The 21163-nt window shown below is 35.5% G+C and overlaps 2 protein-coding genes and 1 long non-coding RNA gene across 7 annotated transcripts in view; 1 reads left to right on the top strand and 2 right to left on the bottom strand.

Moving 5' to 3' along the window:
• LOC113665923 (uncharacterized) overlaps nucleotides 1-4736 on the top strand; it is a 4889-nt gene extending 153 nt beyond the window's left edge. The window contains exons 1-5 of the mRNA XM_027181657.2: nucleotides 1-491; nucleotides 1458-1646; nucleotides 2427-2559; nucleotides 3031-3275; nucleotides 3988-4736. The exon at nucleotides 1-491 is cut by the window's left edge and continues 153 nt beyond it. Of these exons, the coding sequence (XP_027037458.2) occupies nucleotides 1-491; nucleotides 1458-1646; nucleotides 2427-2559; nucleotides 3031-3275; nucleotides 3988-4317 (1388 nt within the window). The 3' untranslated portion in view covers nucleotides 4318-4736. The remainder of the gene's footprint in view (nucleotides 492-1457; nucleotides 1647-2426; nucleotides 2560-3030; nucleotides 3276-3987) is intronic.
• LOC113665924 (GDP-mannose 4,6 dehydratase) lies at nucleotides 4477-16633 on the bottom strand. 2 transcript variants are annotated; one of them, XM_089199808.1, is made up of 15 exons: nucleotides 16394-16633; nucleotides 15420-15651; nucleotides 12181-12225; nucleotides 11641-11728; nucleotides 10884-10945; nucleotides 10629-10676; nucleotides 10285-10395; nucleotides 9667-9748; nucleotides 9372-9476; nucleotides 8519-8586; nucleotides 8220-8279; nucleotides 7273-7391; nucleotides 6556-6652; nucleotides 6032-6100; nucleotides 4477-5182 (listed from the first exon to the last, which is right to left on the bottom strand). In XM_089199808.1, exons 2-15 carry the CDS (start codon nucleotides 15507-15509, stop codon nucleotides 5120-5122), a joined length of 1107 nt encoding a protein of 368 aa, XP_089055934.1. In that variant the 5' UTR covers nucleotides 15510-15651; nucleotides 16394-16633; the 3' UTR covers nucleotides 4477-5119. The 2 variants fall into 2 exon arrangements, with proteins under 2 accessions (XP_089055934.1, XP_027037459.2); XM_027181658.2 differs by lacking the exons at nucleotides 15420-15651; nucleotides 16394-16633 and adding an exon at nucleotides 14468-14647.
• A 171-nt stretch (nucleotides 16634-16804) lies between these two features.
• LOC113665957 (uncharacterized) lies at nucleotides 16805-21144 on the bottom strand. 4 transcript variants are annotated; one of them, XR_016184819.1, is made up of 5 exons: nucleotides 21023-21144; nucleotides 19079-19254; nucleotides 18835-18908; nucleotides 17605-17696; nucleotides 16805-17355 (listed from the first exon to the last, which is right to left on the bottom strand). It is a non-coding gene; the product is annotated as an uncharacterized LOC113665957 (long non-coding RNA). The 4 variants fall into 4 exon arrangements; XR_016184821.1 differs by lacking the exon at nucleotides 16805-17355 and having other exon boundaries at nucleotides 17399-17696; nucleotides 19041-19254; XR_016184818.1 differs by lacking the exon at nucleotides 16805-17355 and having other exon boundaries at nucleotides 17399-17696.
• Between the last annotated feature and the right edge of the window lie 19 nt (nucleotides 21145-21163).

The following is a 21163-nucleotide window of genomic DNA, read 5'->3' as shown; positions in this document are numbered from 1 at the left end:
CAAGGGCTTATTTCTTACTTCTTTCTCTGGTTCAGAATTTTCTCGTTTTCACCGCCTTCCTACCGTCAAGCGAGGGTCATTCACAGGGTCTCCAGGAAGTTGTATTCCCGCCGCAGTTTCTTCCTTCAGAGGATCCAAGCATTTTAGCAGGACATTTAAAAATGTTTGGACTGCAAAGACCACCAAATGGTCCTGTAGTTGAATACAACTCAGTTCTAAAACCTCAAGAATTTTGGGATAAACATGTGAGCATGTTAAAACCACTTGTATTCCGTCAGGCTATCGCGAACTCCCCAGCGCGACTAAAGTGGAGCGACCAGTATTTAAAGGAAAAATATGGCGACTTAGATGTGTTGACAGAGCTGAAAACAGAAAACAGAACACATGGGGTAACGTCAAGGATGTTATTGGGTGATTTTATTGATGTCTATGGAAAGGAAAATCTGTATGTAGTGACAGTTTTGCCTGACCCGATGAGGAAAGATCTTCCAGTAAGTAGATATGTTTCATGTTCGCAAAATATTCATTTGTGAATGTTTCTCTGACGCTAAAATTGCCTCTTTCATTGATTAATTTTAAAATTTATCGGTTTTTTATCACAGTTATAAAGTCGTAAAAAGTTCAAATGGTTCGAGGATTAAATTTTAACATTCATTGTTCTCATCAATGTATTGTTATTTAAATGAACAATTGAGGTACCCTCCTCACCTGTTTTTACTCGAGTATAAATTTGCAATTTACGCTTCGGGAAGAACTTTCAGTCCTAATAGAATGGAAAAGATTGGTCACATTCCTCATGTTTAGGTCGTTAGGGACGGACAATGAGGCATATTTCCCCTTGGAAGAGATTCGTAGAGAGTTTACAGGTGAATTTAGAACCCATATTTCAAACTAATACTTTGGAGAATGTCCATGGCTTGTCATAGATGATGATGCTTTCCGAATCAAACTATGAATTCTACAGCATTATCTTAGCATGCTTCCATATCAGGGTCTGATAAATAAGAGAAAAAAAATTGAACACTTCAAGTTAAGTTGTAATCTTCAATTCTGTCTTTGAAATAATTTTGGTTTCAAACAAGTAGTGTGAATAACCACATGTCTGATGGGGAAAGGAGGGGTAGAGGGGCAGACCCTCCTTTGTATCTGCCAGTCCTATTTAGGATGATATTCTTCAATCATCATTTCTGACAGTCTTAGCAATTAGATATAAACTCAAAATGGGGTTTCATTCTTTGCATTTCTTATTTTACAAATCTTTTTTGATACAACTTCATTAAACTTTTACCTAAGACAGAGAACACAGTATCACAACTTTTATTTACATTTTTTACTTTGTTTGGCCAATGATCTTTTTGAAAACAGATTTCCTCAAAATGAATGATTTGTATGCATGTCCATTTACAATTTACTGTTATCAAGATTCTCCTCGAACATTCTCTTTCTTTGCTCTGTAGTTGCTCCCCTGTCTAATGTGTGGCACATTCAAAGACTTTTTACATGAGCTTAACTTTTGGATGAGCTCTGGAGGAACACGATCTGTGATTCATTTTGATGCAGACCATAACATTCACTGCCTTGTTGCAGGCCGCAAAGACTTTGTGATGATTCACCCAGACTTCGCACCTGTTCTGAATGTCACCAAGGTGAGTCTGAAGTATGAGTGGTATGTACCCTTAAAGTATGGGTTTTAGGAACTTGAGTTTGTAACAGGCCAGGGGACTCCAAGGTGTGATCAGTTTATTTGTCACAGGGAGCATGGAATAGTTTTGGAAAAGTCACCCAGGTATTTTAAGTGACATGCACATGGCAGCCATACAGCGAGCTGTATAAGCGCTCCAGTACTCAGCATTTTATAGTCTAAAGTGCACGTAAAATAAACATTTGTGGAGAATATGATGATTATACAGAATAAGTACACCTGTAGAATACTGTTTTGTTTCATTTTGTTTCCTGATGACCATTCTTATCATGTTGCCAAGAAGCGACTTTAAAAGAAGTGGAGCTTGGAACTTTGGGGTGTTCAATTTCAATTTTTTAGCATTTTCAGAATGGTGTCTTACTGGACTGTGAGCCTTTAACAGGGTGTGATCATCAGAAGTGTGCAGTGTTAAAATACAGGATTTGAATATTTTCTTTACATATTTAATACCACTATGCTAGTTACATGATAAATTGTCATACTTGCTGAATGACAAATCTTACTCATTTCTTGAACAGGTCAGTAAAATGAACTGACTTTATCTTAGACAGGATCAGAGCCTTGAGGCCCCAGTGGAACTACCCCACCCAAATTGCCCTTGAGTGGTCCCCCTTCCTTGCAGCTCTAGTTTCTGTGATGTCTATAATTGACAGTCTTACCAATACTAGACCATGTTCTTTGGACTGTTCCAAAGGGGTGAGATCTCAATGTATTTGTTTTTCAGCCCCCACAGTTTGGTTCAGGCTACTCCAGCATTGATCCTGATATGGTTGACCTGAATCTGTATCCAGATGCTTCCAAAGTGGAGTGGACATACAGTACTCTTGGACCAGGCGACTGTATCTTCATCCCTTCAGGTAAGCACCCTCTCATAATGTTTCTCTCAACCTCGAGTTATTTCACTATGCTCTTCAATAACACAATGAATTTTATGTTTACACTAAAAATTGGAACCTTAGTTTTATGCTTCTGTTTAAATGACCATCTGAATCTCATAAAACAGTTTTTTAACCATGCATTTAGTTTGCGTTCTGTTGAAAAGAATAATAACCACCAGAGATGGTTTCAAACCTTCTCACTTGATCTCTTAAACAAGTGATAGCCTGTGTAGAAGGCACTTGGTGAGTACCCATGAAAAAAGAAAGCAATGTTGGAGAAAGCTCTCAGTCTTTAGTTTTCATGATATTCCTAGTGTCTGTACATCTTATCAAACCACTTACCCTTTCAAGATAACTTTGCTGAGCATATTTAATTGGTGAAGGTTTTTATTTAAAAAAGTTTACAAAGCCAATTTAACTAATTGATTCAATTAACAATTCTACCAACAGGTTACATACACCAAGTGCGCTCATACAAAGGCAATCGCACCATCTCTGCAACAATGCTTTTTACTGTGTCTCTTGATAACACATTCAACAATTCTAGCTGTGAGAATGAGACATATGAGTACCGACCACTCAGTGAAGCTAAAGTGCACTGGACTTACAATAAAGGAGACAAGACTATCGACATGGGTTATCAGAATGTGGAGAAATTCAGACAATACTTCTTGTCTTCATTTGACAGCCTTCAGGTGAGGGCTCTTCTGGGGGGTCAAGTAGAATTATTAAAATGAAGGTTAGAAACAAACCCCCTCACATTCATTACTAAAGAATTCTCCAACTGAGAACCACTGATGAAACGGCTGAATTGAGATACACCGGGTAGAATTAGAATGTTATTTCCGCTGTTTTATTTTTCTCATTTAAAAAATTTTTTTTTTTTTTTAGTTTTTAGTATCTATGTAGGGTTGAATAATTAACATTTAATTGTAATGTGCAATTGAAAATTCTTATATTGATAATTGCACAATAAAAGTCTATAAATTATTAAATTATTATTATTATTACAATTCCTAAGGTGCTGACAAGGAGAATTTGTTGATAATATAAATTTGTTCTGTTGTCTTGCGACAAAGTCACTAGATGTAGATTGTGACTTTTCAACCGCATACTGCAAGTCTTCTCCAGGCAATGGGGTCAAATGATTCTGGCACAGCATGTATTTATTCACTCTTCTCGATATTTCTGCAGTTTCAGTTACAAATCTATCGGTATCTTTATCTTGAATGAAACATGGCATACAAAGAAAATCCAGCTTTTGGTCCATTAAGTTATCAAGTCTTTCAAGAAACAGGGCCTTGGCCATGAAATCAAACCATTCTTCTCCCTGACCCAAAGCTAAGTAGTTGACAAATGCTCTTTTTTCAAGTTGTGTTGCTAAATATTAGTTTCGATCTTTCTCAGGTGGATAGGTTGACTGAAAGGAAATTTTCTGAACTGATAGAAGATATATTCACTCTTGATGAAGAAACCATGGAGCTGATCCAGAGAGACACACATGAAATATTCCACACATTGTTAGATCCTGATGGCAAGGGATTTCTCACACGTGATGATATCAGAGCTCTCTCTCAAGAAACATTGAAAACAATTGTACGGTACTGTGAGGAACCACATGGTCCTGTTGCTGGAGCTCCTGGTGATAGAGGAGCTGCTTACAAGTTAAAAATACAGACAGAAGCTAAACAAGATAAATATAAAGAACGAAGGAAGGAAGACAGAGATGAGTTGTAATGTTAAAGACATTGAGTTACATATTCAAAACATGTTAAATGGAAGCTTAACGAATTGCTTAAAAAATATTATTTAAGGCAATAATAAATTAATAAATGACACCACAAATTTTGTTGGATTTCTGGACATCTATTAAAAGGTAAATAAAAGATGAACAGCTTTTAGGTGTATTTTTTATTTTAATTCAGTGAAATTACACACATTTATAGGTGAGTATTTAAGGTGGAGAGGGATTTGAAAATACTAAATCTCTTCTCTTTAACTAGCAAATGATTTTTTTTTTCCACAAAACTAATTGCTGAAATTGTTCTCAATTGTAAGGCCCCATCACTGCAATATGAGTGCAATATTAAAATTTGTTCAAGATGTGATTATAAATAGTGCACGTAACAAATAAAATGCAATTTTGAAGGCCAAAATTTGAAGGCTTCCAAGAAGGAATGGTCCTTACATCTTCATGAGGAAAATAAATACTCCACAGAATCCATATTCTATAATATATGCATACAACTCCCAACTCAATAAAATACAAACAACCAACTTAATATTACATTTTTCTTGCAAACAACTGGTTTGCAACAGCTTGAAGAATTCTGATGACTCTTGTCCTTGAATAAAACAAATTCAAATGCAGCAATGGGGGTAGGAGATACATGAAATTTGAAAATTTGAAGCTGTAAACAAGTTGTCCTGGCAGAACGTGTATATTTAGTCTCCTACAATGGAGTGGCTAAGCATGTGAAAATGTCTTCATTGTGCATCCATCCAGTGAACTTAACATTGGACCATTCACTTAGTAAAGTTAAGCTAATGGGTTTTTCTTCATAAGTGCTATGTCTTCTTGCACCATTTCTTTTACCAGTTCCTGTAAAAAGGTCACAAAATCATTGCAACTTTCTTGAATTTTCAAATTAAAAAAGCCACATACTTAGGGAAGGGGAATATTAATAATATCTTTGTGGCATTAAAAATTTATGACTACTACATCCAACCATGCTAAAAAACATAAATTGACCACCACAAATAACATGTCACCTTTAAAGAATTTTGAAGCCTTAAAGGCTTTTGTGAGATAAAAATGGAAAGGGAGGCTCTGAATTAAGATTTACCATAACCATCCACAATTTTTTAATAACTTACACCTACATATAACATATTTAACTGTTTAAAATACTCAACTAGAGCACTCCGTGAACCAAACTTTTTTCACCCTCCTACACATGCTAACATTTCAATATCAATCAAAACTATAAAATTCTCAAACATAATTGGTGATCACCAGCCTGATTTGAGTACTAATAGGATACTGTACACATCATGCTTCTGATTGGACAGTGTAATAGGACAGTTAAAGAGAAAGTTAATACATCATGCCAGTGTAAGTGGACAGAATACATCATCTGCATGTGTTGTTGTGTTGCATTTTGCCAAGTTAATTGTTTCTTTTCTTTTCTTTTTTTTATGAAAATGTAAAATCGATGTCTAGTTTCTTTCACAAATTTGTCATAGTTTTGATTAATTGGTAACAGGACTTTGTGTCATCCAGTTCTGTCTGTAATCATCCTCAAGATGAACAAATCAGACTCCCGCTTCACAGTTGTCTGATTCAGTTCATCACTCATATGAAATCTTACAGATGGAATTGGTCTCCATTTGGTCCTATTGCCATTTTGAATACAGTATGAGTACAATAATAACAACAATTAACAGGTACCTCAAAAGACACTTTTGGTTCCCAGCCAAGAAGTTTCTTTGATTTCTCGAATGATCCTTGAAGGTATTCCTACCAAATGTAAATATTTGCATCAATTTTAAATCATACTCGTAGTACACCAGCACTATGGAATCTCCATTTAAGGGACTGCCTTAAGACTAGATAAAGTGTCACAAAGTCGTGTTTCCAGATACTTCCCTTCATTGAAGTGATCAGACAGAGTATTTGTGTCAATCAAGAGCCCATTTAATTTGCATCCATATTGCAGAAATTTACAATGTAAAAGGTTCCATTCTATTGACACTTTTGAAGAGGTCCCAAGATAAAAAATTGTTATGGCATCAAGAATACAAAAAAAGTAGAATTCCCATGGATGATGGCCAGGACTTTGAGACCCTTTTGTCCAGGTTAAAAGACCAGCCTATCAGCAATGAGGGGACCAAATCATGCAAAATATTGATGATTTTGTAATGTTCTTTAAACTCATCAGTCTTCATGTGATATAATCAAAGAATGTAACTCACCACTTCTGTAGGTCTGTAAAACTTTGGATTCACTCTTACAAGAACCTTCCTACTGACTTCGTCTACACCAATTTCTTTATCACCTTCTCCTTCCCACCTGCAAGACAGTAAACTTTACATTTTATATTTGAATGCAATTCTTCCCTGGACTGGACTGGATCTACTTCTAACTGTAAAACTTCATTCTACACCTACCCCACTAACCAACTCATTACAACCACTTCTTGTCCATTTAGCATTAAAAAAACCAACAGTTTGTTTTCAGGAGTGCTTCCATCTGATTTTGACCAGCCACATGGGGCTTTAAGTTACAGTAAAAGACAGAAACACTTGTTTTTGTTTTTTTTTTTGGGGGGGGGGGGGGAGGGAGGGAAATGTTGTTTAAGCTATTGCTATTTGATTGTCTTTTGCAGCTCATAGCTTTCCCAAATCAGTCCATTTCTACAAATATCTGATTGATGGCCAATCACATTTTTAAGTGATGAGGGCACTGCATGTATTTCAGAACTATGTGCAAAGTTGCTCTATGGCTGGATTTTTTGCCATCTTCTTTGGTCCAATTGAGCCATGTTTGTTGGTAGTTTCTCTTTCTCACACGCTTTCTTGCATCTAGTTTTATCTAAAGTACCGAAATGTTTCCTTTCCTTGGGAGTTGTCTAAAATGTATCTTTAATATTAATTACCTAATAGGAAATAAAATATCACATGAAGACCTACGCAATGGTTATTCCAACTTCTTGAAAAGCTGCTTCTACAAATTCTCTGACACTATGAACTTTGTTAGTTGCTATAACAAAGTCCTCTGGTTTTTCATGTTGTAAAATAAGCCACATAGCCTACAATAAAAAGAAAGGCTAACAATATTCACTGACTTGTTATGAGGGTAAAGTTAATTAATTTAAAAAATTGTGCGTTCTCTGATCTCTAAAGTTGGGATGCAAAGCCAGAACAAATATGGATGGTGGAACAAACAATTAATCACTGAAACAAATGTTTGATTGGGTACTTTAGTATCATCAACTAAGTTGATAATGTAAACTGGCCACCATAAAGAGTTTCAAGGTTGACTTTTCCAGTTTCCCCTTCATCACATCACTCTGATGGTGGACTAATGCTCGAAACATCAGCTTGGAAACTCTCTACAATAGCCAATTTACGCTATCAACTCAGTTGATAGTACTAAATCACCTGTTTCTACTCTCCCAATGACACAGCATCACAGTTTCTTTAGAAACTTACCCCCTTTAAAAATTTTGATTGGTTTGTGAAGGGGAGGGTTGAAGAGGGAAGGTTTAAAAGCAAGTGTTGTGATGGAAGTTGCCAAGAAGAGGGAAAGCTCTGGCTCTAAATTCATATCTACAGTACAATGATTGGTTAATTTTACAGTGTAGGTGTTTCAATGACCCAGCTGGATGGAAAAGTGATCAGACTTAAAATAAAATATTTTTTATACTATGATTTATGAGGGTACATCTATTTCATAAGTTATCTGGTTTTCAATCTATCAATAAAGCTGCCAGGGAATACTCTGACCGCAGAGCTTACCCTATTGATAGGGATACCTCTTCCCCCCCCCCCCCCCATTCACTTTTACCACTAGAACACTGCGGCCTTTATAAATCATATTTATGTCCATGTTTGACATCAAAATATTATTTCTCTACCTCAACATAATCTCTAGCATGCCCCCAATCTCTCTTAGAATCCAAATTTCCAAGTTGAAGCTGGAATATAGATCACAAAAAAGGTGAGAAATATACACAGAAGCTGACTCAATTATCATGATGGCACAACACAAGCAGAATGCATTAAACTGCTTCACTTGCTAACAGGACTACAAATACAGCACACCCCCTGGCCACTCCCCACATGCATTTTATGCTCCATTGTGACATTCAATATCAAATGGTCATTTGCACAGTGAACAAGCACCCTTTTGAAAAGTAATTTATGGTTCTTTTACCTCATCCTGTAATCCTAAATGGATTTTTGCCACAGCTCTTGTTATCTTCCTTGTTACAAATGTCTCACCTGGGTAAGAAATCATAGCAATGACAACTCACTAACCTGTACTTAGACATGGTGTTTAGTAATACTATGATTTTTGTTTTGTTATATAACAACTATGTCAAGTCTATCATTTGTTACAAAATAACAGGAATACAAAGAATGCCCTGATTGGCCAAAAAAACCAACATATGCTTATGGTAAACCCATAGAAAATTAAAGTTCATATTTTACGAAAAGTAATTGTTTGCATTTTCTGTTAGTTAATCAGCACAATAACTTAACTGAGAGAGAGAACACTCAAAAACGTGAGTAAATAACAAGCTAGAGGCTACTGGAAATGATTTACTGATTTGTCTTGTGTTCCAGCTCTCAACATCCCATGTGGGTTATAATAATGATAATGATAATAGTAATAATAATAATAATAATAATAATAATAATAATAATAATAACAACAATAACAATAATAATAATAATAATAATAATAAAATAATAATAACAACAACATTCAATAACCACTCCCCTAACAGGATTTTTCAGGCCTAATAACAACAAATTGCAAACAAACATTGTAAATAAACAGTGTTTAAAAATCCCAATTGACAGGAGGCAGACCAGTTGGCCATATACAAGGTGCAGCCAAAGAGATGAACTCAAGACAACTAAGAACCAATCCAGTCTGTAGAAGAGTGAAGGTCTTGAACCCAGGACCCCACTACACTGCCTTAACCCAAATTACACCCCTAAACCAATAGAAAGAGTAGTCTATTGCTTAAATAAGAGATCATGTGGTAATTAATCTTTACCTCTACGTGGACTTTCATGATTGAATAAAATCCCATTTGTGGCAAACATGTTGTAAGCCTCTCTATAATTCACCACTATCCAGAAGGCATACACTTTCGCAGCACCTATGGATTAAAGATGGTTCAAACAAAATTAAGGGAGAAAATTACTGTTTAATTTTGCAAAAACGAATTGCGGAATAAGTTTGCTGAATTGCAACATGCATTTCAATCTGACAACAACCTCAGCAAATGAGTGATTACTAACATTTACAGCTTGCAGTAGTTTAAAAACAATAATTATATATATCTTTACCATATGGTGACCTGGGATAAAATGGAGTTTTCTCTGTTTGTGGAATTTCTTGAACTTTTCCAAACATTTCACTCGTAGAAGCCTATAAACCAATATATTAAAGAAACCAAATGAAATAAACATGATTAAAATGTATGTAAACTCTACAAAATTCTGACCCCTACAATATAACCCTTTCACTTCAAAGATCTAATAAGTAATCCTCTCCTCTGAGGGCTAGACATTTCTTTCTAAATTAGTTACGAGAGTTAAGTCTAAGGGAGAATTTGGTATTTGATCAAAATAACAACTTCTACTTGATAACTTTTCATATTTCCTGTTTGCTGAAGGATGTATGGATATCACAGGGAGAGGTTACATGGTAATCACTGTTAGGAATTAAAGAGTTAAAATCATAGTACATGAAATTTCCAGTCTGTTGTGAATGTCCCATTCATAAAGCATACTTAAAGCACTTTAATAGTACCAGGACTTGGGTAGCTAAACTGCTTTCCTCAAGAAAAAAATTAAAATTTCATTGACTATTGTTTAGCACAAACTAAAGTTGTTAAGATCTGCTAATAAAGCACCCTGAAGATATGGCAAAACTGAAGGACAACTGCAAGAACATCATGTTACCTGATAAAACCTAACATCATTTTCTAGTCCACAAGTTTTGATTGCATCTAGCAGCCTGAGAGTTCCCACAGCATCGACATTTGCAGTGTACTCAGCTAAATCAAATGAAACCTAAACAAAGAAATCATAAAAAAGAGAAAAATTAAAAACCTTTTTTAAACCTTGTTTATGCCAACTGAAACAAGTTTGTCTGCAAAATATTAAAAAGGGGTTTAAATTTTCAACTCTCTTTTTAAGAGGATCCTTTTCAATAAAGAGGCTAGATATTAAACTTTTCATAACAAGGAAACCGCACTCTTCAAACTCCATTGCTACAAAATAAACTTTTTAGCTTAAAAAATTACCTTCACATGGCTTTGAGCTCCTAAATTGTAAACCTCATTTGGTTTCACCTAGAGCGGAAGAAATACATTATTCATCTTGGATCATTACTTGTCAAATTTGATACTCACTTTTCAGTTATGTAACACAATTGGACATACTAGCAAATAAATTTTAGGAAGTTTAACTTTCCTACAAATTTTAAATTAATATTTCAATCTCACAACTGCAAAAAAAAAAAAAAAACAGGGATGTCTGAACAGTCTGAAAAATCTCACCTCACTGATAATTTTCACCAAGTTTGTACTGTCAGTAAGATCCCCATAATGTAGTTTCATAGCTTTTGAAAGAAAACACTTCTACATAATTAAAAAAGCATATAAAATATGTTTGATACAAAAAAATTTATACTGTACGTATATGTAATTGTAATTAGTTAAGGGGTAGTGGCAATATGATTAGAAGAAATTAAAGTCGTGCATGCACTTTGTTGATAAATTTAAGGGTTTTTTTTGGTGTCAGTTAACCCTTTAATTCTCATGAGTGACAGAGATAGAATTTGGGATTAACAAAGGATGAGAAAAGAGAAAAATACCGATAAAGGGATTTTGTCAATCCAATACTAAATTATTCAAACTCACATCATAAGAATTGTATGGCAGACACTAAGGAAAATTACTAATGAGATCTTGGGAGTGATAGGGTTGACAATAAAGTATTCTTAGATAAGTTCCCTTTGCTGTAACAGTGATGTAGAGTTTTAAACTTTGGCAAAAGTTATACTGATCTGAGATTTTGTAGAAGATGATGACATACAAAGGTCAAAGTAGCCTGTAAGCCAGCAATCACTACTAATAAGGCGTGAGAGGTAAAGCCTGCAAGACTTCATGCAGCAAGAGGTCTGTAAGGGGATCTAGCAGACCTTTGGTTTGCTTGCTTTGCCAGTTGACTATAATCTTGTGAGCTTTGCACTTTCTGAGAACCAACTCACAGGCTTAAGTTGAAGGTACATCACTGTACAATAGGCAGGCATACCTCCCATTTTATGGGTTCTGGTATCGGCATACAGATGAGAAATTCTCCCTGTGTTGAAAGAGCTAGAACGCCTGATAATTCCATGCACCTAGAAAACACAATAAGCAAGTGTCATGTAGTTACTCATAATAAGAACTTTTAACTTAATTATTTATTAATAATTAAAAACAACAGAGAAAAAAATTGATTGAAGTACTGGTAGATAATAAGGATCAAGTTTATCTAGTTACAAGTTCTTACCAGTTTTGTAATCACAAATAATGTTTAAATAGGATTACCTCTCACAAAGCATTATTAAGGACAATAAATATTAAAACAATTTTGCAAGAAAGGTTAACAAATCTAACCCAATCAAAATGTAAACAATTCTAAAAATCTCAGTTGACATTTCAGTTGCTAATGTACCAATCTACTTGTATTAATGTCAAATTCACAGACAAGAAAGTAGAATCTTCAATATACAGTTACCAACATTTTTGCAAACACAACAGTGCCCAAAACCAATAGACTGCACTATATTTGATGGGATCTTTTACTTACCTCGTAACCTTTTGCAAGCAGAAACTCAGCAAGGTATGAGCCATCCTGCCAAAAAATAACAACAGTTATAGGAAATTTAATGCAAGTCAAATATAGCCATCTGACCAACCTTTTGAGTAGTTTTCAAATCACTAAATTGCAAATATGTTATTCTCGTTTGTGTACATTAAAACTGGTAGAGGTGTTTCAAAGCATTACAAACAAGTTAAGAGCTAAGTGATAAAGGAATGCCTCTAATGCACGCCTCCCAAATACTTTTACCAATCTCTATTAACAGGATTTAGACCATATCACTTCCCCACTGAAGCCCTTTGAAAGACAGAGTGTGCTTGGGTAAGAGCCTGTTTACAAGGAGGTAGAAGCTTGCCATGTTGGCATTCAAAAGTCTGGTCAGATTGACTGGTGACTGTGGCTTTAATTTCTGGTCAAGTTCTTGTCATGACTTTTCTCCCAAAACACTTAATCTCATAACACTACTCTGGGTAGCAGGGGACTGGGTGGGAAACTCCTGATTCTTCAGGGAAAGGAAGAAAGGAAATGAACCATAATGTACAAGCATCTCACCAGTAAAAAAAAAAAGGGGGGGGGGGAGGGGGGAAGGAGACTGAACCCTTTCGCTTCCAAGATGTCCTTAGTAATTCTCTTTACTGTTTTCCATACAATTCTAATTATTTTAGTTTGGAGAGTTTGGTGTTGGATCAACTAACATTCCCATATTTTATATTTTTCCTTATTTTCATCACTTGTTTGCTTGATATTGTATTGATAATGTAAGAAGTCACACATGGGAGTGAAAGGATTGGTCCTGGTTGCTTCATGCTACCACAGAAAGCAGGATTTATTGCATTTATTCACTACACATCAAAGAGCCAGCACAGTTCTTCTTCCCTCACGCACACATCAAGGCTGGGACTCACTGATCATATAGCAGCCTTTAATAGATTGGTAGTGCATACTGAAGTTGTTGACGGATGCAACTGACCACCAAGAAAGAGCTCACCATCGAGTACTCTGCAGATCAATGTTAGAGCTTCTAGTGAAAAAAATCTGAAGGTCTGAGGACTTATTTCTTGATGATGGTGGGGAACTTCGATTTATCCTCTTTCTCATGCTTTTGACAAAAAGAATATCCCTTTGACAAGATTTTTTACAAAGCCATACTTAATTATGCATACAGTTCTTGGATTGATGAAAAAATTATACAAGACATCAGATTGCCTGAGGGACTTCAACTTTGTTTTAGAATAGTGTGCCAAGTAATATGGAAATCTTTGCAGAACTCTCCCCATGGATAACTTTGTTGTTGTCTAGATCAATTAGACTTTTGGGACGAGACTGTTGTAAACTACCAATCTAGTCTTGCTATCACAGTAATTTGATATAACTGTTCATGCATTACCTTCCAATTTCAATCATAGCCGTGCGAAATGATATATTTCATTCACTTGGTTTAAGTTGCTCAAGTAAGGCCATCCTTTTAATAGCAGGTAATTTAGTGTTAACAACTGGGTTGAAAACGTAAATTAGCCACCGTAAAGGGTAAAAAAGCTGACGTTTCGAGCGTTAGCCCTTCGTCAGAGCATCCTTTTAATAACTACGTTTTTCCAAATTCAGTAAACCTAAAAGTAACTTTGAATAAAGGGGGTAAGTTTCTAAAGAAACTGTGGTGCTGCGTCGGTGGGAGAGCGTAGCAGGTAATTTAGTGTTAACAACTGAGTTGAAATCGTAAATTGGCCACCGTAAAGGGTAAAAGAGCTGACGTTTCGAGCGTTAGCCCTCAGCTGTTAACACTAAATTACCTATAAAGGTAACTTTGGTTGGGTATTGAATCAGGTTCTCAATGCTGCAGCATCCGATCTCAGAAGGTAGTATTGGCGCTACACTCCTAAAATCACGAACACACAAATTACCATCCAGATGTCTTCAAGATGCAATTATGCAAATTCAACATCTTTTACATTCGTTTTTCCAACACGTATAGTTCTAAATTTGTATTCCCTTAAGACCAATTCGAGCGCCTTGCCAGCAACCACTAAACATTTGGTTTGGGAAGATTACTTCATATCGAAAGTTTTGTTGTAAATTGTCAGCATTGAGATCGCCAGAGGACTACTTGAGAACAAGAAGGACTCTAATTTCCATTCGAATTTTATGAAAACTATTAGGAACTTCTAACACGTGTGGATGTACGCTCTTTAAAGAGTTTATTAATTAAACGCATGTTATGCTCCATCAATCGGTATTCTCCGAGCGCTGTGCATTACATAACTCTCTTGAATTGCCTCACCTGTCCAGTTATGCCCGTAATTAAAGCCACTTTCTTTTGGCGTTTTGCCTCTGCCATGTTCACAAAAATAGAGGAGAAAAACTCTATGCAACCTCTGGACTCTCAATACCTGGGGTTTCACATCAGAACATGCCGGTTGCCGTAACAAAATGACTGCTGTTGTGTGACGCCACGTGTGAGTGTGTTTCAACCAATCAAAACATTACATTTCAAGGTCTTAGGAAAACCTTACTTCTTACGATGCGCGACCAAAGGAAAACGGTAAATGCGAATGTTATAAAATAACATTCAAGTGGTCTGAGGAAAGAATCATTATTTTATTTTATCATTCAGCCTCTACAGAAAAAGTTTTTTCTTGTGATGGCAGAATAGTTCTGATGTTGCCTGGCTTTAGTAACAAACCTGATTGATCCGCAATATTAAACTAGTATACCCGGAAAGTTTGAGCATTTATGAGGTGATTCGGCTTGTTATTAAACAAGATTGTCTAGAGGCAAAAATTATTGCCCGTAAAGGCGGTGCATTCTTTTCTGATAAATGCTGATGTTTGGTGGTGCTCAGGTGCTGTTTAAAGCGATCCCAGACCCTTTGCCTGTTCCTATCCAAACTGGTAGACGGCACAGCCATAATTTTTAAACACTATGAATACATACGATCATATGAATCCTAACATACACTAAATTCACATCGCGTGTTTTAGTGAACCTTATTTGGACGGTCCGCTCTTATCTTTGCAAACGTTATTCACACCTGATGAAAGCCAGTGTGTTTGGATTACCCACACAATTTGAAGACAAAGTACTGAAACATGAAGTTATCCACGTTCAATAGATGGACTGTCTTAATGAAAATTCTAAAGTTGATACACCATTGCAATCGGGCAATATCGTTTTGTAATCTGATCATGGAAAAAATACACACAGTCTAAAAATAAATGCGTTATATTTCTAACCTGTCCAGTAACACCTGTGATCAGTGCCACCTTAGCTTTCCTGGTGCAATCATTTGGCCTAAAACAGTTTTTTACCGCTTGGGAAGACATTTCCTCGTGATAGGTTGGTTTTCTTAGCCTCTCTCGAACTGATGCGCTGAATGGAAAAGGTGCTACTCTAATAGCCAATACTGTCCCTCGTTTATCTTACAAGTGGGCCTCCAAACAGCGTCACCGTGAAACATGACATGAGCTGAAAGAATTTGTGAATATTTTTAAGAGCGCTTGTTTGTTTATCAGGAGTCAATCCCTTTCACAAATCCATTAAGTGAATCTAATCTCGATACAATTTTATTAAAAAGGAAATTAGAAAAAAAAGAAAGAGAGAAAGCGAAATATAAAAACCCTTAAACCCCTCTTTTCAAATCCATCTCCTCCGGGCCAAAATTGTATTCAAATGCTTTACCCGAGATCCAGATATTTTTGTAAAATCAGCAACCGTGACTTTCTACTCATTAAACAGCAATTGATTGACGATTGAAACTTTAAAACCTAGATCTTGTAGATCTCTTCTTCTGAGCCATCAGCTTGCAAAAGTGAACTCTTAACTTTAAACACCTACCCCGTAGTACGAACGACAGTCAAATGCCCCTGAATGGCAGGTGAGGATATTGAGGCTTCAATCTGATCAGTGCATTAGTCTTGTGTTGTAGAAATAAATCATACTTTGAAACTTGAACACAACAAATTCAATGGAGTTTTCTGCATTTCAGAATTGATGACATGATAAAAGAAGTCATCGCTGTTAGGAGTTTTTGTGGGCCCTCTAGGGGTGTCTATTGTTTCACATTGAGTTTTAGAATATGAAAATTGAGACATTCATCCCGCTATCTTTGATTTTTCTTTAAAAACTTTAACTACTGAGCAATTTTGTTCAGGTCAAGAAGCTTCACTAAAATGATAAAATCTAATTCGTAGGGAGGAATAATATAAACCTTTCTGTCATAACTCTTCACAGCCTTGCATTGATTGAGCCGAGAAAGCCCAGGAGTCAGGAAGTTGGCCTATCTCAGGGCTAAAACTTAACTCCAGCGCTGGGTGACCAGTCGGGCCAGTTTCCTTGAAGTGGCCCATCCCAAAATGAAGTAGCCATCCATTTTCTCTAGTTTAAAATAAAAAAGTTGAATAAACGCCCCATGGCTTTTAACAGAGCGTTTATTAAAGGGAAAGAACGCAAAAGTCCAGAGTCACGTGGCAATCACAAAATCAAATGGCGTCTATATGTTGTGAATGTGGATCGCTCGTGAAATCACTGTTAAAACGGCTCGGAATATCCACTTCAGAACTAAGAATTTACTAAAATGGATAATCTTAGAGTTCAGGCAAAGGAACGAAGAGAACGGTAGTCCAATTAAATTACATATTGAGTTTTATTTTTAACTTTGTACTTCGCATAATTTACATTGCAACTTTTCGAAATTCTGCAGCATTGTCGCACATCGGGCATTCAAACCTCAACTTTTGGTGGCCCTGGTCAGTTTAAACTCGCCAATGGCGACCGTGCGACCGCCAATTTTTAGCCCTGCTATCTTTTTAACCCTTTAACTCCCAAGATCTGATTGTTAATTCTCCCCTCTAGCTGCTACACATTTCCTTCTCAATTGGTTCGGAGAATTTGGTGTTAGATCAAGGAAAACAACTTTTACGTGATAAGTTTAAGTATTCTCATTACCTGTTTGCTAGATAGTGTATAGATATTATGGGGAGAAGTTACCTCTCAATCACTTGTGGGAGTTAAAGGGTTAAGAGAGTTTGGATTTTCCACAAGCCACATAAAACTAATCAAAGGCTCCTAAGAGCTACCTCATGATCATGGTATCTCAGTTATTCAATAAAGTAATGAGAACTTGAACCACTTGCCATCTTCTTCCAATATATAACAGCATTAGCTGGGGCACTAAAAGTAAACCATGCGTGCAATAACAATAGAAAAAAGTAAAGTTTCAATAAAATGTTTATTCAAAAGTCAAATAAACTAACAGCTGAACAATTAAAAATATCGGACAATTATGGCCAAGGTCTTTCTTTACCTCATTGTAAAACATGAAAGCCCTGTATGTGGCACATCTTGTCCTATTGGCTGAACACTTTATTTTCTTTGTGAACTTAAGATGTTGACAATAAAAATCATACACCTCTTACTAACCAAGTTCAAGGTCCATACTGTAAGTTGTGGGTCCAGCTTTTCCCATTTGGATTTATAGCCAAAGGGCAAAGTAGAAGAAATAAGTTCCATAACTAACAGCACACATCAAGAAAATGAGGTAAGTAATATATTTATTATATCTCTATGTTCAAATGTAAGGGGATGATTTTAATTCAAAAAAACTTCTAAATCTAACCAGCTCTACAGTGAAATATGGCACACTAAATTGACTAGTCATATACATACATACATACATACATATACTTTATTTATGCTCGAAATTCACAGTGTAGCTGTAGAGCTAATATCTTCGAGAAAATAAGTTAAAATAAAATAAAATATGCTTTATTACAATTCCAATATTATTATAAAACTATATACAACATTATGCATGCAGAGGGAAATATAACTTGTAGATCTATTGTGGAAAAGCTTCATATCTGAGGATCTCCTGCTTGAATTCATAGCACATATACTAACTGAAAGCTGTCATTTTGATAAATTTCCATAGAACTAATATGCAGGATAACTTAATTTATCAAGGTCACAAGAACATTAATCAAAGTCTAAGCATTTTGATTGGCAAAACATTTCTTAGAAGTAATTTGCAATGGTGAGGTACAAATGGAAGAGGATAAACAAGTGTTCTTAAATACGTTGTCAAACTTTTAGTAAATGTTAGACAATAACTAATTTCAAGATGAAAAAAAAAGCATCTGCATGTAATTGGTAATCATGTAACAACATCTCCTGAGTGAAGAAACAAACCAAAAGTAGAGTAAACAGTCAATCAATGACTGACATGAGAAAATTGCTTTTAGAAAGAAAACCATTTGTCAATAAGGGAACACTTCTTATCTATCTTCCAAGGAATTTTTTTAGGCTTTGAGTTCCTTTATATTACATGTAGATATTGTAACTTTACTAGTGGTTATATTTTCTATAGCTCTTCTCATTTTATGATAAGCTTCAGGTGAAACATTTCATGTCACTTAACACAAACTCTCATAACTTAAAAGGATGCCTATTTCAAAGATCTTGTATTCAGGAATTAGTTAATTCATTGCCTCATCAATCTTCACTTGTGGTAAAACCACACAGCAATTTGAAGGTATTTGTGTTAAACTCAAGCTTTCTAAGTTTTGAAAAAGACAGAAATAAATGTTTGAGATCATTTGCAAAAGAAATCAAGAATGAAAGAGCTTTGATTAGCGTCACATAGATATTTACCAAGACATTCCAAAGTTCAACTTGTACAGCAGACTTATTTTTGCATTTGGCTTCCACCTTATTCAAAGAATGACCTATTTAGAAAGAATTAAGGGATTCTTACTGCTGAGTACATGCACAAGACAATAACAAAACAATGTGTATCTGAAAGCATGTACTGGCCCGAAATCTGGCTCTCATTATAGGTATGGAAAGGGTGCAATGACCTGGTAAGAGATCTTAGAAGGTTTACCCCCTCACAGACCTCTTGTGTGCTTTACTGCTCCAACTTTTGTGCAAGCCATTGCCATTGCCATATCAGTGAATTACAGAAAAACCTTGTTTAAAAATGTTCAACTTTGCACATTCCAGCATTCCACTAGTAGTGGAGTGGTCCAGGATCTTTAGCTGCCAGTCACATTGTTCTTGAGTGAGGGAGATCTGTAAAAGAAAGCAAATTTCACATGCATTACCTTTTAACCCTTTAACACCCTAACATTGATCAGGATACATATTCTTGATACCATTCTCTACACATTTCCTAAGGTTCTGACAAAGAGAATTTGTTTGAAAAAAATCAAAGGCTTGTTTAGTTGAAGATCAGTTCCTTCATTCTCAAGACCTGTATGATTGATTCAGGGGTGATATTGTAAGGAGAATTTAGATGCTAGTCACTGTTAGTGGTCAAAGGGTAAAATTGGTTCTCCATTTTTCTTACAGACATGATATGCACTGTAAGTTTCAAAAGTAACCGACAGAATCCTCTGTTAAACATTTTAATCATAAATTGCACAAGAGTATATTTTGATTGATTAAGTATAACAAAACCAAAGTCGTCACAAACATACATAGACATCATCATGATTGGCTGTAGTATTTGGTTAAACACACAAACATCCTTGCATTGATTGTGACATAATTATCTTCAAAATTGTACAAATAGGTTTTCTTCAAGAATGACCAAGCAATTATATATAAGAAGACCTCTTCATGAAGAAAAATACATCTGCAACAAATTAGAATTTCCAATTTCTGAAGGAAGCATACCCTCAACCTCCCTTGGTGTGGAGGATGATGATTTGCCACTCATGCAAATTTTCATTGAAAATCCCTGAAACTGCATGTACTGTGGTTAGGAGCATTAATCTTTCTTCATTTTTAAACAAATAAAAACATATGGTCAAGAATAAGGGAAAAAACAAATAAAATTAGGTTAAGTAAAACAATTCTGAACTATATTCAGTCTGAACCTCCACATATATATTACAATCACATAAACTAATAGGTAGATTGTGACAAAGAATACACCTTGCTTTTAAATGTCAGCATTCTGTAAAAGAGGGTAATTTAGTATTACCGACTGAGTGAATAATGTAGATTGGCTTCAAAGCTGACGTTTCAAGCGTTAACCCTTCGTTAGAGCAAATGGACCCAATATTCACATTATAAACTCAGTTGATAATACTTAATTACCCTGTCATGCTCTCCCACTGACACGGCACCACAGTTTCTTCAGAAACTTTCCCCTTTTATTCTGTAAAATTCTTTCCCCTTTTATTCTGTTATTCATGTTACAATTGCGTTGTTAAAACAGCAAGCTAGCACTTTCAATTTCTTTTTTCCCCTTTTTTTACCCAAAAATAATTCTATATTTGTGCAGATATCAATTACAAACGAAAAACTACTTTGGTGTAGACTATAAAAACGTTTGTTTTCGCTCCAGTTCATTTTGTGTGATCGAATGAGTGTATTATGTCGTGAGGAGTTAACCAACGTCTTTAAGTTTTCAAACACATTTCCGATGGTTGATTTGACAACATTTGACAAAAATGCATTTTGCTAGATAAGCAAATTATAATCAGGGGATTTGTTTATTATTCAAAGTAAAAATCCAGATTTTCCAACAAGATTATTTTTCATGTTTACACAAGGCCTAAAAGTTTGAAAATCCAATAATTAGGTGTTAAGCTCAAATAATTAAAGATTATAAGCTGCCTGTATTAATCTATTGCACCCACCGATCGACAAAACTAACATGTTTATAATCGTTTGTTTATGGTTATTTCCCAGCAGCTTATGCTTATTTTTTTTTATCGAAAGTACCGAAAGAAACAACAAATTATTCCTAGTCGTGGCAAAAAAGCCCGAAAAATGAAGTCCAAATTAATGATAAAGTTGAACTGAAAGCAAACACAATATAAAAACTTACCATTTCACTGTCAAGGAATGTTAGAATTATCTCGACTTCAGACGGGAAATAACCTGATCAGGCACGTTTGAACAGAAACAGAACGCATTCATTAGCCGCCATCATGGATATCAATATTTCACTGACGTCACGTTAAAGAAC

This window comes from Pocillopora damicornis, chromosome 3, assembly GCF_964200805.1.
Source record: "Pocillopora damicornis chromosome 3, jaPocDami1.2, whole genome shotgun sequence".
Taxonomy (NCBI): domain Eukaryota; kingdom Metazoa; phylum Cnidaria; class Anthozoa; order Scleractinia; family Pocilloporidae; genus Pocillopora; species Pocillopora damicornis.
This window is presented reverse-complemented; position numbering and strand designations above follow the sequence as displayed.